We start from the raw sequence: 13,507 nt of genomic DNA, 5'->3' as shown, positions 1-13,507 counted from the left end.
TGTTTTAGTAAATAATTGCTGAATGTTGAAGAAAAAGTAGTACACTGCAAAAACACAAACACTTACTAAGTATTTTTGGTCTATTTTAGTGCAAATATCTTAGTACAGTTGAAATAAGACAAAACTAACTTACATGATATATAGAGTAGCACGTTTTATGCCAATAATTCCTTAATATTGATAAAAAGTACTGGCTCTATTGGGAGATTATTTCACTTATAACAGGGGAAAAATCTTTTGTTATAAGTGAAAAAATCTGCCAATGAAACTAGAATGTTTTTTAAATAAATATTGAAAAATTATTCACTTAAAACAAGCTCATACGTCTTCTTGAAAAGTCACTTGTGAGTTAGTTTTGTCTTATTTCAATATCTGCACTGGAAACTAAAACAAATATATTTGGTAACAAACTTTGTGTTTTTGCAGTGTAATAAGAAAAGGTAAAAGTTTGCCCGCAGAAAGTCAAACTAAACTAAAAAAGTGGAAGAAATTATGTATGGAAAGCAAAAACTCTGCTTCGACTAGTCATTTGTTCTCACAGGGTTAGTTGAGGATGTGCTGACTGAGAAAAAAAAAGAATTTCAGTTGACACAACGTCTTATGATGGACAGTGTTAGCTTAGTGATTCATTTGCACATCCAAGCCAACTGTTCTGTTGCTGCAAAACACAAGAATGAAATAATGTGGGATTTGATCTGATAAGATACTGGCAGCAACAAAGTGAAGCAGAATTTAACAACAGGAGATAATCTGGGATGAGATTATTGTTCCTGGAATAGAAGAATCCTCAAATCAGAAAGTAATTTATGAGTTTAAAAATTTCAGGAAACACTTTTATTATCAAAACTGTTTCTGTTTGGGCAGAACATTAAGATTAAACAATGAAGTTACTGAAATGGTTTCATCCAGTAGTGGGCAAACTTCCACTAATCTGCTGAGGCGCGAATAATGGAGCCATTTCTTCTGTTTAGCAATTTAGCTAACTTTAGCACACTTCATTTCTACTAAATACATATATAACGGTTAAATTCTAATGTGGTAATTATTTGTCTGTTTTGTAAGTTGAGTAAGTTTTGATTAATATTTCTTCTGTTCAAATAGACATTTATATTCATGCTTTTATTTTGAAGGACATGAAAGCTGTTCATTCGTCTCTTTTTCCCCCTATAACTTTATTTAAAACAAGAAACTGATAATATAAAACACAAACTAAAGAGAACAATATATAAACATAAATGCAATGTCTAAATGTAGTTTATAACATTTAGATTTTAATGTCAAAGTTCAATTAATTCTTGAGCGGTTGCAGTCTGGTGATTAGCTTCTGCTATGTGTTGACCATATAAGTGTGAAATTTTACATTTTGAAAATAAATTTGTCTTAATGGAAACTAAATAACCTTGAAAAATGTCAAGTTTTTTGATAAAAAGTTGTTTTCTCGGTTGTGTCAAAATTGGTTTATTTCAAAAACTGCAACGGAAACACTTTTTTTTTTTTACATCACGAGTCACATGATCTACAACTGGCTGTTACCACTTGAGGAAACCACAAAGAAGATGACAGGAAGTAGTTGGGGGATGATGATATGTCATGTTTTTAATAATTTATCGCTTGAAGAAACTTATTCATGTGTGATTTTAATTGAGTTTCTTATTCAATGGAATCACTGCAAAAGCAAAATTAGTTTTTTTCCACATTGGCGCACATTTGTAATGGAAATGCAGCTACTGTAATGCTTTACCATTATTAGAACAAATGTTAATAATTAGTGCCTTGGAGTTAGCTGACTCTGTAGTTAGCAGTACCCACCACTGGTTTTAACTTAAAAAAAAAACCTTCAAGAGAAAATCTTAAAGGTCTAAACACATCTTTTAAGGAGCTGCATTTCCTACGTGTACAAAACTTTGTCAATATTCCGCTAATGCCAAAAAACCCACACAATTTTGCGATTATGATGTTTCCATTAAATAAGAAACGCAACTAAAATCACATGTGAATACGTTAGTTCACGAGATAAGTATTCAAAAAGCCACTTCCACTTCCTGTCGTCTTCTTCGTTGTTTCTGCCAGTAGTAACATCTGGGTTTTGATTATGTGATTCACGTGAAGCAAAAAAGTATTTTCATAGCAGTTTTGGAAACATAAACCAATTTTGATTACCAAAAAAACCACATCCTCCCAGCACAAAAATATTTTATCAAAAAGTCAGAATATAATTTTTTAATTGGCATGTTTCTACTAAGTGAATTTAATTCCAAAATGTCTTATGATCAATAGAAATGCAGCTGCAGAATAATTCGGCGTACCATAGGTCATAGTCAGCATCACAGTTGCAGTGGAAGCTCGAGTCGAGGCAGTTGTCCTGCAGACCACATGCGCACTGCTGGCTGCCGGGCAAAGCTCTGCCCCAAAAGTTCTGGATCTGACCCGAAGCCGGGCCGCCGACCCACCAGCTGAAAGGAGTCCCATCTAAAACAAAAACAAAGCAGACATCACTGGTTCACATGCAGAAAAATAATGGAATAATTTACATTTATTTAATAGTTTAACATTTTTAAATACAGATAAAAGATATTAATTTAAAAAATTGTGATTTAATTAAAAAAAAAAAATTATAAAAAAAATTGTGATAGGAGTAAATTTTTTATAGGAAGAGGCAAAAGCCCAATGTTTGAAACAGAAAAAAATATGTGAAAACTTCTTTTTTCAGTTACAAAATAATTTTACAGTTTCAAATTTATTCTTTCCAGGTTATTTTTTTTCTTTTGAACAAACTTTATGGCCCCAATGTAACTCCATATAGCTCCCCTGTATGAAGTAAGAATTAAACTGCGCTTTTGATTTAAAGTAGTGACTACAATGCATTGTTTCAACTTCTAGACTGTCATAAAACATTGTAGAATGTTAAACAGAGAAGACTAATAAACATTTTATATAAATTCCTTTGGAAGGTAGAAATGATGCAACTTTATTCACCTAACGGATTAACAGATTCTGTTTTTAAGTTCACAGAGTTGGAAATTAAGGCAAATGAGCTCAGAAAACATCTGTTAGCAAGAAATGAGTTAAGTCACAGTAAAAACTCAGCTTCTCCCAACACACACACACACACACACACACACACACACACACCCTCTGATGCAATGCTTTTTGAACAACTAAAAAGAAACAAAGAGATTTACAAGGACATTTTCTTGGCATCAATGTAGTGCCACTGCTGTGTGAAAAGAGTCAATCAGTGACATACAATTTTCATTAATTCATGTTTTTTTAATTCTCCCCTACTTAACAGATTTAGCAAATTAATCTCTCCAATATACATAAAATATTTACCCAAAGCAGCTTCTGCTTGTCTTGTCTGCCAACACATGCAAGTCTTTAAGATTTCTGGCATTATTGGATTGCCTGCACTTCAAAAACAAAAAGTATTTCTAGTGTAAATATCTTAGTACATATGAAATCAGATAAGATTAATTTATAGGTAACTTTTTAGAAAGATAAAGGCACTTGTTTTAAGTTGATAATTCTTGAGTATTGTTACAAATTTTGAGTTTTCACTTATAAAAAAACACTTTCCCAAGTTTTAGGTGAAAATATCTGCCAATGGAACTAAGTTTTAATTAATATACAAAATTTATTGCCTTAAATCAAACGCCCATGTCTGGTTAAAATGTTACTTGTAAGATTTTATCTTATTTCCGGTCTGCTAAGATATAAAGGCTAAAAAAATAAAAAGCAAAAAAGGAGTAAATTTTTGCCAAAATTCTCAGGAATTTTTTTGAGAAACCTTGGAGATTTCTAAACATGAAAAGCTAAAAATCTGCTAAAAAAACCAACTAAAATTTTAAGATTAATCTGAGAAACTTTCTAGAAAAAAATTCTGAGTTTGAAAAAAGAAATTAAATTACTTTAAACAATGTTCTGAGTTTCAAAAGATTATTCTTTAAATTTCATTTTTTTCTCACAATCTTTTGACTTTTCAAACTCAGAAATGTTCAAGTTTTTTCCAGAAAATGTTCCAGAGATTATTCTCTAAATTTCTGAGTTTCTTCTAGCAATTTTTCGGCTTTTCAGACTCAGAAATTTCAGTTTTTTTACAGAAAGTTTCTGAGATTATTCTGAAATGGAGGTTTTGGTGAAAATTTACTCCCTTTTAATTTTTTGTTTCTTGAATAGAGGCCCTAACATTCTGCCGTAGATATCTGCATTATAAACTGGTCTAACCATATTGTGTAGGATTTTGTGTTTTTGCAGTGCATTTGAACCCCGACAGGAAATAAGTGCCGTTTTCTCCCCTTCAAGTTGATAAGAAGCATTTTGAGAAGAAGTTCATCAGACTCTGTGCTCTTTAATTCCTTCCAACAGCCTTCAGCTGTGTATTTAAATCCTCGTTTAATAAAAGAATAAAATCTGATGATTTCCAAAACAATTAGGTGCTGTAAAGCGGCGGAGATAATAAGGAAGTGAAATTTAATTAATGTTTTAAATAGTAACTTAACGGACTAAATCAGCAGTTCCCTCCACTCTGTCCTGGTTTCAGATATAGAAAAGCTTACTTTGCAAAGACGTTGCCTCCAGACATCTTTTTATGTTTTACTTTTCCAGATCTTACCCAGGCTGTTGGAGAGGCGGGACTTCCTGCAGTGATAGGAAAGCTCCTGCTCGCAGTGCTCTGATTGGCTGATGATGGCGGAAAGCTGCTTCTCTTCAGACGGATACAGGAAGCTGACGAAGTGTTGGTTAGTGTCAGCAGAGGCCTGGACTGGAGTCAGCTCTGTGTTATTATGCTGGATTATAATCCACGTCTGGTCCTCTGGAGGACACAAAACAACAATAACGCAGCTTATTAAATGTTTGTGTGAAATGAAAAGAAATCTACATTTTTAATTATGTTTTTTTTACCTGTCATGTTGCAGTAAACGAGCTGGGGTTTGATTGGCCCGCTGCCGTCCACGTCGATGTGAAAGTGACCCGATGGGTCGCCTTTGTGTTTGTAGACCTCACACGACTGTTCGTATTTTGCTACAGAGAAAATATAACATAACATTACAGAAAGGGATAAGGAACACTGAAAAGAAATTCTCACTTTTCTTAATATTCTAATCTTTTTTTATATACCCCAATTTTGACTTTTTTTCTCCAAATTCTAACTTTTTTGCCCAAAATTTTTTACTTTTTCTTAGAATTATGATTTTTTTTCTCAGAATTATTACTTTCTTCCCCAAATTCTGACTTTGTTTCCCCTCTCAAAATTCTGAGATTAAAGTCAAAATTGCAAACAAAGTTAATTTTATAACAGCTGTCTATAATTTAGAGAAGTAAAATTACTTCAAATCACTTTCTTTCGGTATAAAATTCATAAAAGTAACAAAATTTAGTTAAAACAAGTTTGTTCTTCATCCACTGAAGTTAATGAAAGTTTGCACAAGTAAAAGCACACTGCAAAAACAGAAAATCTTAGTATTTTCGGTCTAGTTTATAGTACAAATATCTCAATGTATTTAAAATAAGATAAAACTGACTTAGAAGTAGTTTTTCAGCAAATATAAAAGGTTGTTTTAAGTCAATAAATTCTTAATATTGATGAAATAGTTTCAGTTCCACTGGCAGATTATTTCATTTATAACACTGGATGCATGTTTTGTTATAAGTAAAATTAGTTTCCAATGGAATGAGTAATTTTTCCTCAATATAAATAAATTATTTTCTTAAAACAAGCTTATCCTGCTGAAAAGTTATTTGTGAGTTAGTTTTGTCTCATTTCAAGAGTACTAAGATATTTGCACTAGAAACTAAACCAATAATACATGATACGATTTTGTTTTTGCAGTGCAGTAAAAAATACTCCTAAAAGTCTTTTATTGAAGAAAATTAAACTTTTTTCCCTAAGTCTTGCTATCTGACTCTAAATGTGAATTTTTCCTCCTGCAACTTCCTGAAAAATCAGTACAATGCCCTTTCTGTGCCTACATGTGTATATTTAGTGCATTTTTCAGTTATAATTTAAATGTAAAAAAATTACCATCCAGTATTTTTTTCTCATGTTGTAATTTTACCTTTACATTTACAGTTTCTTATTGAGTGTTTTGAGTTTTGTTTGTAACTTTGTGTAACCCTGCCTGGTCACTTTGCTGCTGTTACACCTGAATTTCTCTGAAAAATGGACAATAAATAATATTTCTGCTCTATTCTACACATTTGTTTTTCTGTTTCAAAGCTTCGCAGATACAGAAGGAACATTTAGCCCACTGTACTTTGATCCGTCTGCGACTTCAACACCGTCAAAACTACAATCCTGTAGATAAAAATATTAAATAAATATGATCGGTTTTGTTCTTTCAATGGGGGAAAAAAAAGTATTTAAAGATATTCTTAGCACTTGAAAGTCTTTGGTACTTAAAAATATTATGAAAAAAGAAGCAGCATTTAGGAGCTGGGAATTGACACGGAGCTTTTCGGAGCGCTTTGAAGACAGAAGTGGGAGAAAATTGTGGCTTTCATCTCCAGCAGGATGCCGTCCCTTTGTTCTCTTCTCCGCTATCCCCCCGTGGAAAGGTGACATTTCATTCCTGCATTATGTATCACCAGGGATGATGCTATTTTTGCTAAGAAGCAAAGTACAAAATTTAGAGCAAACTTATCTAAAAGTCTCCAAAGACCTGCAGGTAATGCATCACTATCGGTAGGTTTACAAATGCATTTGTAAATAAAACATATATTTAAAACAAAATTATTTAACTATTCTGTAGAGTAAAGCAGTACAGAAACTCAATAAATCGATTTGTACTAATTATTTACAGTAGGATATCTGCAGGTGAATATAACAAGAAGAAATCTTTAAAAAGTTTAAATTAAACCAGATTGTAATTTACAAAGCATAATAAAGTTTCACCACTTTGTTTGGTCGATTCCCGAATGAACGGAGATAATTACAGGTTTTAAAAAATGGCATAAGAAGAAATGCACAGGAAAATTGACTGTTGAGGGACAAACTGTCTAATTAAAGTAATCTCAATAAAAACATGGCTGGGATAATAACAGTCTCTCTGTTCATATGGTTTGAAATATAAGAACTAATATTTATACATCAGCATTCGTCATGAGTGTTTAGACAAATGTAGAGGAAGATGCAGATTGGAAGAATTCATTTTCTTTCTTTACATAAAAGAAAATTTTAAGTTTAGGTTTGAAAAGAAGATACATCTTAAAGTATTTATTTTTAAACTACGCTTCGAATAAAGTAGAAAAAGAGCTAAAATATGACCACTCTCTTAAATGTTAATTCAATAATTTTCACTTTTCATGTAAAAAAAATTATATATTAAAAAAATAAACACAAATAAAAAACATAATAAAATAATCCTAAGTTATAAATAAAATACAATTATAAAAATTTTAATGACTAAATGATTTTCCCAAAACAAAACAAGAACAAAAATGCTTATGTTGAAAAAGTAAAAAAAAAAAAAAAACTAAGAAACATCCAGGGTTTTTTTTTTTTTATAGAAAATTTCAGAAATTAATCTAAACACTTTTGGGTATTTTCTAGCAAATGGCAGATTTTCAAGCTCAGCTGTTTCCAAGGATATTCTAGAAATCTTCTGAGATTAATCTCAAAATTTCTGAGTTTTTTTTCTAGCAAATTTTCAACTTTTGGAAGAAAGAATTGTTGCGAGAAACTCAGAAATTTAGAGAATAATAATAATAATCTCATAAACGTTGGTCTTTAAAACTGAGAAATATCCAAGTTTTTTTCTAGAGAATTTTTGATTGAACTACAGAAAAATGTAGACATTTGGAAATTTCTGAATCTGAAAAGTTGAAAACCTGTAAGAAAAATCTGAAATTTTGACATTTCAGAAATTGTCTAGAAAAAACAAGAACATTTCTGAGCTCCAGAAGTCAAAAATGTGTGAGAGAAAAACTCAGAATCAAAATTTTGAGATTAATTTCAGAATATCTCTAAACAAAACTTGGAAATGTCTGTCTTTTTAATAATGAAAAGTTTAAATTTTTTTTGGAGTCTACAAAGATTTTGAGATCATTCTCAAAATCTGAGTTTCTTTGAGAAAAATTTTGACTTTTAAAACTCAGAAATTCACAAGGTTTTTCTAAAGAATTTCTGATTTCAATCTCAGAATTTCTGATTTTTGTGACAGAAATTTCCTCCAAAACGCCATTGTACGCGTTTTATTTTGAATATTTTTTTATATGAATGCAGAAGAACCTCAGTATTAGCATAAGACTGATTTCCTTTTTTACAGATTAAAGTATCTCAGCTACACACAGATCAGTAATCCCGTGTTAATCTGTCGGTCGACAATGATATACACTGCTGTACTCTTCACATTATGTATTGATTAATATTTGATGTATTTTTTGGTATGTTTTATTGTTTTTGTTTTTTAACTTTGATACTTTGTCTTTTAGTTTTTATACTTGCTGAGGCATCAATTTGGGACACAAATAAATCTGAATCTTAATTTTAATCTGCATTTTTCGCCGTTTCTCTTCCTGCCTCGACGCTTACAGCTGTGGCAGGTGGCTCCTCGGTAGCCGCTGTCGGAGCAGTTGCAGTGGAAGTTACTCCAGGACTGAGAGCATCTTCCTCCGTGTTCGCAGTGACTCGGCAAGCACCTGCAGGGCAGAAAACAGAGACTCGGTTTGAATCTTCAAACTTAGAAATTTCCAAGTTTTTTCTGGAAAATTTCTGAGATTAACCTAAAAATTTCTGAGTTTTTTGCCAAAATGTTCTCCTTTAAATTTCATTCTGTCTACAACAACCAAAAATGCCATTATAAGTGGATTCTGATTGAATGGGGACCAAAGTTGCAACATTTGTTACATTTTCAGCTGCTGTGGTTCTCTTTCTCACTGCAGTGTCAAACAAACCAAACCCTTAGAAATTCTGTTCCCCTCCCCACCTGTGGGGGCGCTGCAACAAGAACTACTGAAAGAAACGACACAAAAACCTCTGATGACGACACTGAGTGCAACTTTCTTCTTTACGAAACGTAAACAAAAATGTAGTTAACCACAAAAATGTCAGATTTTAGTGGTTGGAGGATTTTTCTTTTGCCTTTAGCAAAAGACGACAAGTTATGTTCCCCGCTAGCGCTAGCTTAGCACGTTTGTTTTGGTTGCATTTACCCAGAATGCATTTAAAAGGTTGAAAAGACCTGAGAAAGGAAAGGAGTTTCACCTTCCAGAAGGACAATAAGACAAAACAAACAGCTAAAGCTACAACCAGATGGTTTTAATCAAAACATATTTTTTAACTCTGAACAAAACCTAAACTTAATTCAGAAAAGAGCCCAAAATTAAGGTTTTCACAAGTTTTATAACAGAAATGTTAAAAGTTGGAGGAAAATGAATATTTTTGCGAGGCACTGCGTAGCGAGACACAAACACCAGACTCCAAACTTCTCAACTTTGTTTAATGTTTTGTTTCAGAATCTGAGCTCAGCATGCGACTGGCACTGCTGACTTCATTCCCTGCAGAGCCGTTTGTGAGCTGCTGCCATTACATCTAATTACGTGAGTCAGGTGCAAGGTAATATTTAAGTTTATTAAGGTGGGCTGTTGCAATTAATCACGCTTTAGCTTCATGCTAATGACCTAATTTGCATAAGGAGTCTATGACATACATTTAAACTTTTATTTCTTATGTATTTTTATGCCATTTCACATTCACAATCACTTATTGCGTAAACAAAGTTAATGTGTGATTTTAAATGTTTTTCTTATTAAATTGAAACACTGCAATTGCAAAATTGTTTTTTGACATCATCAGAATACCAACAAAGTCTTGCTCACACTTGTAACAGAAACGCAGCTAAGGAAAAATGTTTCTGTTTTTGTTTGTTTTGCTTTTTTGAAACAAACGTAAATAATTGGTTTTAAATTTATCCAACCAAATGTAAAAGAGCAAAGGGTCTAAAGTGGTGGAAAAGAAAAGCAGAACATGTGGAAGGGAATAAGTGGGACTGAATGGAAAAAGGTTCTGACGTTCAGGAGGAAACCGGGACTTTTAAGTGGAACAGAGCAAAAATAGTGCTGGCACGTTTTCCTGCACTGCAGTTTTATGACCTTGATCTCTGATCAGAATGACCAATTTTTTATTTTTTCTTACATGTCAAATTTATCGAGCTTTTTATAAAAATACATAATTATTTTTTTCAAATACCTTCTACCTTTTATTTTCTTTTTAGAATCTGATAAAAGTGACCTCTGAGGTGAAAAACATAGTAATGTCATCAAAAACACACATTGCAGTTAGCAAAAAAATTAAAATAAAATGTTTTGGAAAAACAGACTTTTTTGTGTTTGTGAGAGAAAAGAACAAAGTCTGTAATTCATCTTTTTTCTGCAGACTTGGCATGTTTTAGCTGCGACCTTGCAGAGAGTTTGAAAAATGAATCACAAAACAGAAACAACGTCCATCATGTGACTCGGATTTTTACTTGAAGTCTTTTTTTAAAGGATCAAAGTTCAGATTTTTTTTTCTTACTTCAGGTCATTGCGATTTAAAACAAATCAGAGATGTGTGTTTCATTTTTCCTCAGCAATTCTTTTTACTTTAGTTTAAGGTAATACTATATACACCTTTATTAAAAAAAAGCTATTAAAATATGAGTTGTTTTTTGGCTGACATTTAATTAGCAGTAGCAGTGCATTAGACAACATGGCCAACATTACTGCTAGAAGCTTAAAAAACTGACAAATAATATTTATTTTAGTAATTGGTTATTCTACCAACTATTATGGCAGATGCTGGAAATTAGGCGTGGGCATTTATCATATCGTTTATCATTCATCGTGATCAGATTTTCATTTGTTGTTGTCACAGTAAATTCCGATTAGTTATGTTTAAAGCCCCCAAAACTGTCCTTATTGTCAGGATTGAAAGATTCACAATTTTTCCACAGTTTGATAAATAAAAGCATCAATAAATAGAAATAAATTTTAAAATGAAGTTACGGTGACTAGTAAGTCTGTTGCAATAAGCAATAAATCAATTATTCGCAAATTAAAACAATCGAGGTAATCACCACCTATTGTTTTTCTTACGTCTCTCTCTCTCTCTCTCATGCGCGCTTAGTGCTCTTGGAGGACCCTGGTGGTGCGGAGGCCATAGGCGCAGCGGCTTGACTCGCATATTCCTTGGTAATGTGACCTCAAAGGGCAACGCGTACAGTTTGTTTACCAAATAATTGTGTTTAAAAATAATAACAGATAAGTGGCTTCAGACTGAATAACTAAAAAAAAAACAAAAAAAACTGAAGATACAGATGGAAAGAAAACAAGGAATATTCATATGAACAGAATAATTATTGCCTTATCTGGTCTTTTCATATCAGGTTGTAAATATTAAGATAAATACAAGGTCAATTTCAAATTATTTGTCAAATGGGTTAAGTGTTCCTCAGCGTGAAGAGGTCTGAGAAACACTGATCTAGATTTATGCAAAATTCAGAAGATTAGAAACTAATTTCCATCAGTGTGTCCTGCCTTTAGGGTGATTAACGTTTTGCACGCGCCTCCATCATGCTGCAGTGTTAGAAAATAAAAACTTTCTGCTCAGGTTTGACTCTCTAATCTCTCCTGGATTACTGAACTTCCAGGTCTCCAGTCTTCTCAGTTTCTATCATCGCCTCCGGCTGAAACAGCGCAGCAGCTTTCCCGACATGCTCACTGTCACTGGTGCATTCTGGGAAGACTTTAAGCTACGGCAGCCAGCTGAACTGAGAATCCAGGGCAGGAGGGAAGACATGCTTTTCTGTTTGAGTTTCTGCTGCTCCTGTTCAGGGATTCGCCGTCTCGTCTCTCTTTTATTCACAAAGTGGTTCAGCTCAACATGCAGGGCATTAAAAGTGCAGCTGACTGACCAAAAGACTCCCAGAACACACTTTGCTCTGGACAAAGTTGTATGTGTTGAGTTAAAACTACATTTTTCTTACTTCCTAACAGTGAAACTATTTCTGTTTTATGTAAATTAGATTTTAGAAAACTATTTCTATGTCCAGAATGCCTGAAGAATTTGAGAACCTTTAATTATTTGCTCCAATTTTAGAGGTTTACATACACTAACATTGCTACGCCTTTAAACAAACCCACAGATTTTACTGATTTGTAATATTCTGATAAGTTTTTTTATTACTTTCCAGTTAAATGGAGGCAGATCTGTTGATTTATTTCACGTCAAACACACTATAACAGAGAACAGGGACGTTTTCTGTGTCAATAGTAAACTTTTCATCGGCGTAGAGAGTAATCACATGTGGAGTACCCCAAGGTTCAATCCTGGGACCCTTCTTATTCAATAAAGATATGCTACCACTAGCTCAGATTACAACAGGAAATAAGATACGTAGATAATACACAGCTCTACATTACAATGTCACACATTCATGCACGAAACAAATGCTTACAATCAATCAATGCATGGAGGTGAAAGATTTTTGACTTTTGAAATATTTTCTAAATTATTTTCAAATATTAATCTCAAAGTTTCTGAATTTTTTGGAGAACATTAACTCCTCTTTTTTTATATCTACAATGGCGCTAATACCCCATTGTAGATACACCCCTGAGCATTGCTTTAAACATGCCAAACCTATAGGGGGCAGTGTAGCCCAAAACTAAAGTCTCTGTCAGCCAATCAGACAGCTTCCTGTTGGGAATCATACATGGCGCCAGGAAGTCCATTTGTTTGGACGAACATTTACGTTGAACTATATTAAATACTATATTAGAATATAAAGTTAATAACATGCAATGTTGATTAGGAATGACGTCAGAGCAAAACTGTGGTATGTTGGCGCTTTATTTTAACGTAGGACCAAAAATCTAATTTTCCAGTGTCCACTTTGGTGGGAGTTTTTATACATAATAATTTTTCGTTATAATTTTTAAAGAGTTTTAAAAATAAAGACCAAAACGGAAAAAAATTCCTTTGTTCTCCAAAATTCCAGCATTAATATAAATTAGTAGAAGGTTACCTATAATGGCGACTCTATCAAAATACTATGGAAAGGTTTGTAAACTTCTGAATGTGAAGAAACTAAAAACGGAGCAATAATTCTGGTAATTAAATGAACTAAAGGAAAAGTTCAGTTCGACTTCATGTCAGAACACCAGAAAAAGACGCCACATGTCTTTAAATAAAGTAAATATCGGTTTCAGCTCTACATGCACCTCAGGTCATAAGTATTCAGTGTCAGAACATGCAGGTTCTAATAATCTGCATGTTGTGCTGCCGTATTATCGTCTGAATCAGAGACCTGACAGTGAATCCCTGTAGAAATACAAAAAAACTAGAAAAAAGCTGAAGTTGCTCAAAGGACAATTTCTCTTGAAAGGTCCGAGAGAATCAGTAAGATCTGAATTTCCAGCTTTTTTGACATTTTTATCCATAAAGCTTTAAGACAACCATTCAAAAACTCTCAAGCTGTGTTGGTTGCCATAGCAACTCAGAAAACCAAAAACACTCCTGCTTTGTTCTGTA

At 32.9% G+C, this 13,507-nt stretch overlaps 1 protein-coding gene across 2 annotated transcripts in view; it reads right to left on the bottom strand.

The window, feature by feature from the left end:
- LOC114151586 (contactin-associated protein-like 4) overlaps positions 1-13,507 on the bottom strand; it is an 87,507-nt gene that overhangs the window by 24,273 nt on the left and 49,727 nt on the right. For both annotated transcript variants that reach the window (XM_028028893.1, XM_028028894.1), the window contains 4 exons: positions 8,531-8,637; positions 4,903-5,022; positions 4,613-4,813; positions 2,307-2,469 (listed from right to left, as the gene is read on the bottom strand). In XM_028028893.1, coding sequence (XP_027884694.1) covers positions 2,307-2,469; positions 4,613-4,813; positions 4,903-5,022; positions 8,531-8,637 — 591 coding nt within the window. The remainder of the gene's footprint in view (positions 1-2,306; positions 2,470-4,612; positions 4,814-4,902; positions 5,023-8,530; positions 8,638-13,507) is intronic.

The sequence above is a fragment of the Xiphophorus couchianus genome, chromosome 9, assembly GCF_001444195.1.
Source record: "Xiphophorus couchianus chromosome 9, X_couchianus-1.0, whole genome shotgun sequence".
NCBI lineage: Eukaryota > Metazoa > Chordata > Actinopteri > Cyprinodontiformes > Poeciliidae > Xiphophorus > Xiphophorus couchianus.
The sequence above is the reverse complement of the archived record's forward strand: the minus strand, read 5'-3'. Positions and strand labels throughout refer to the sequence as shown.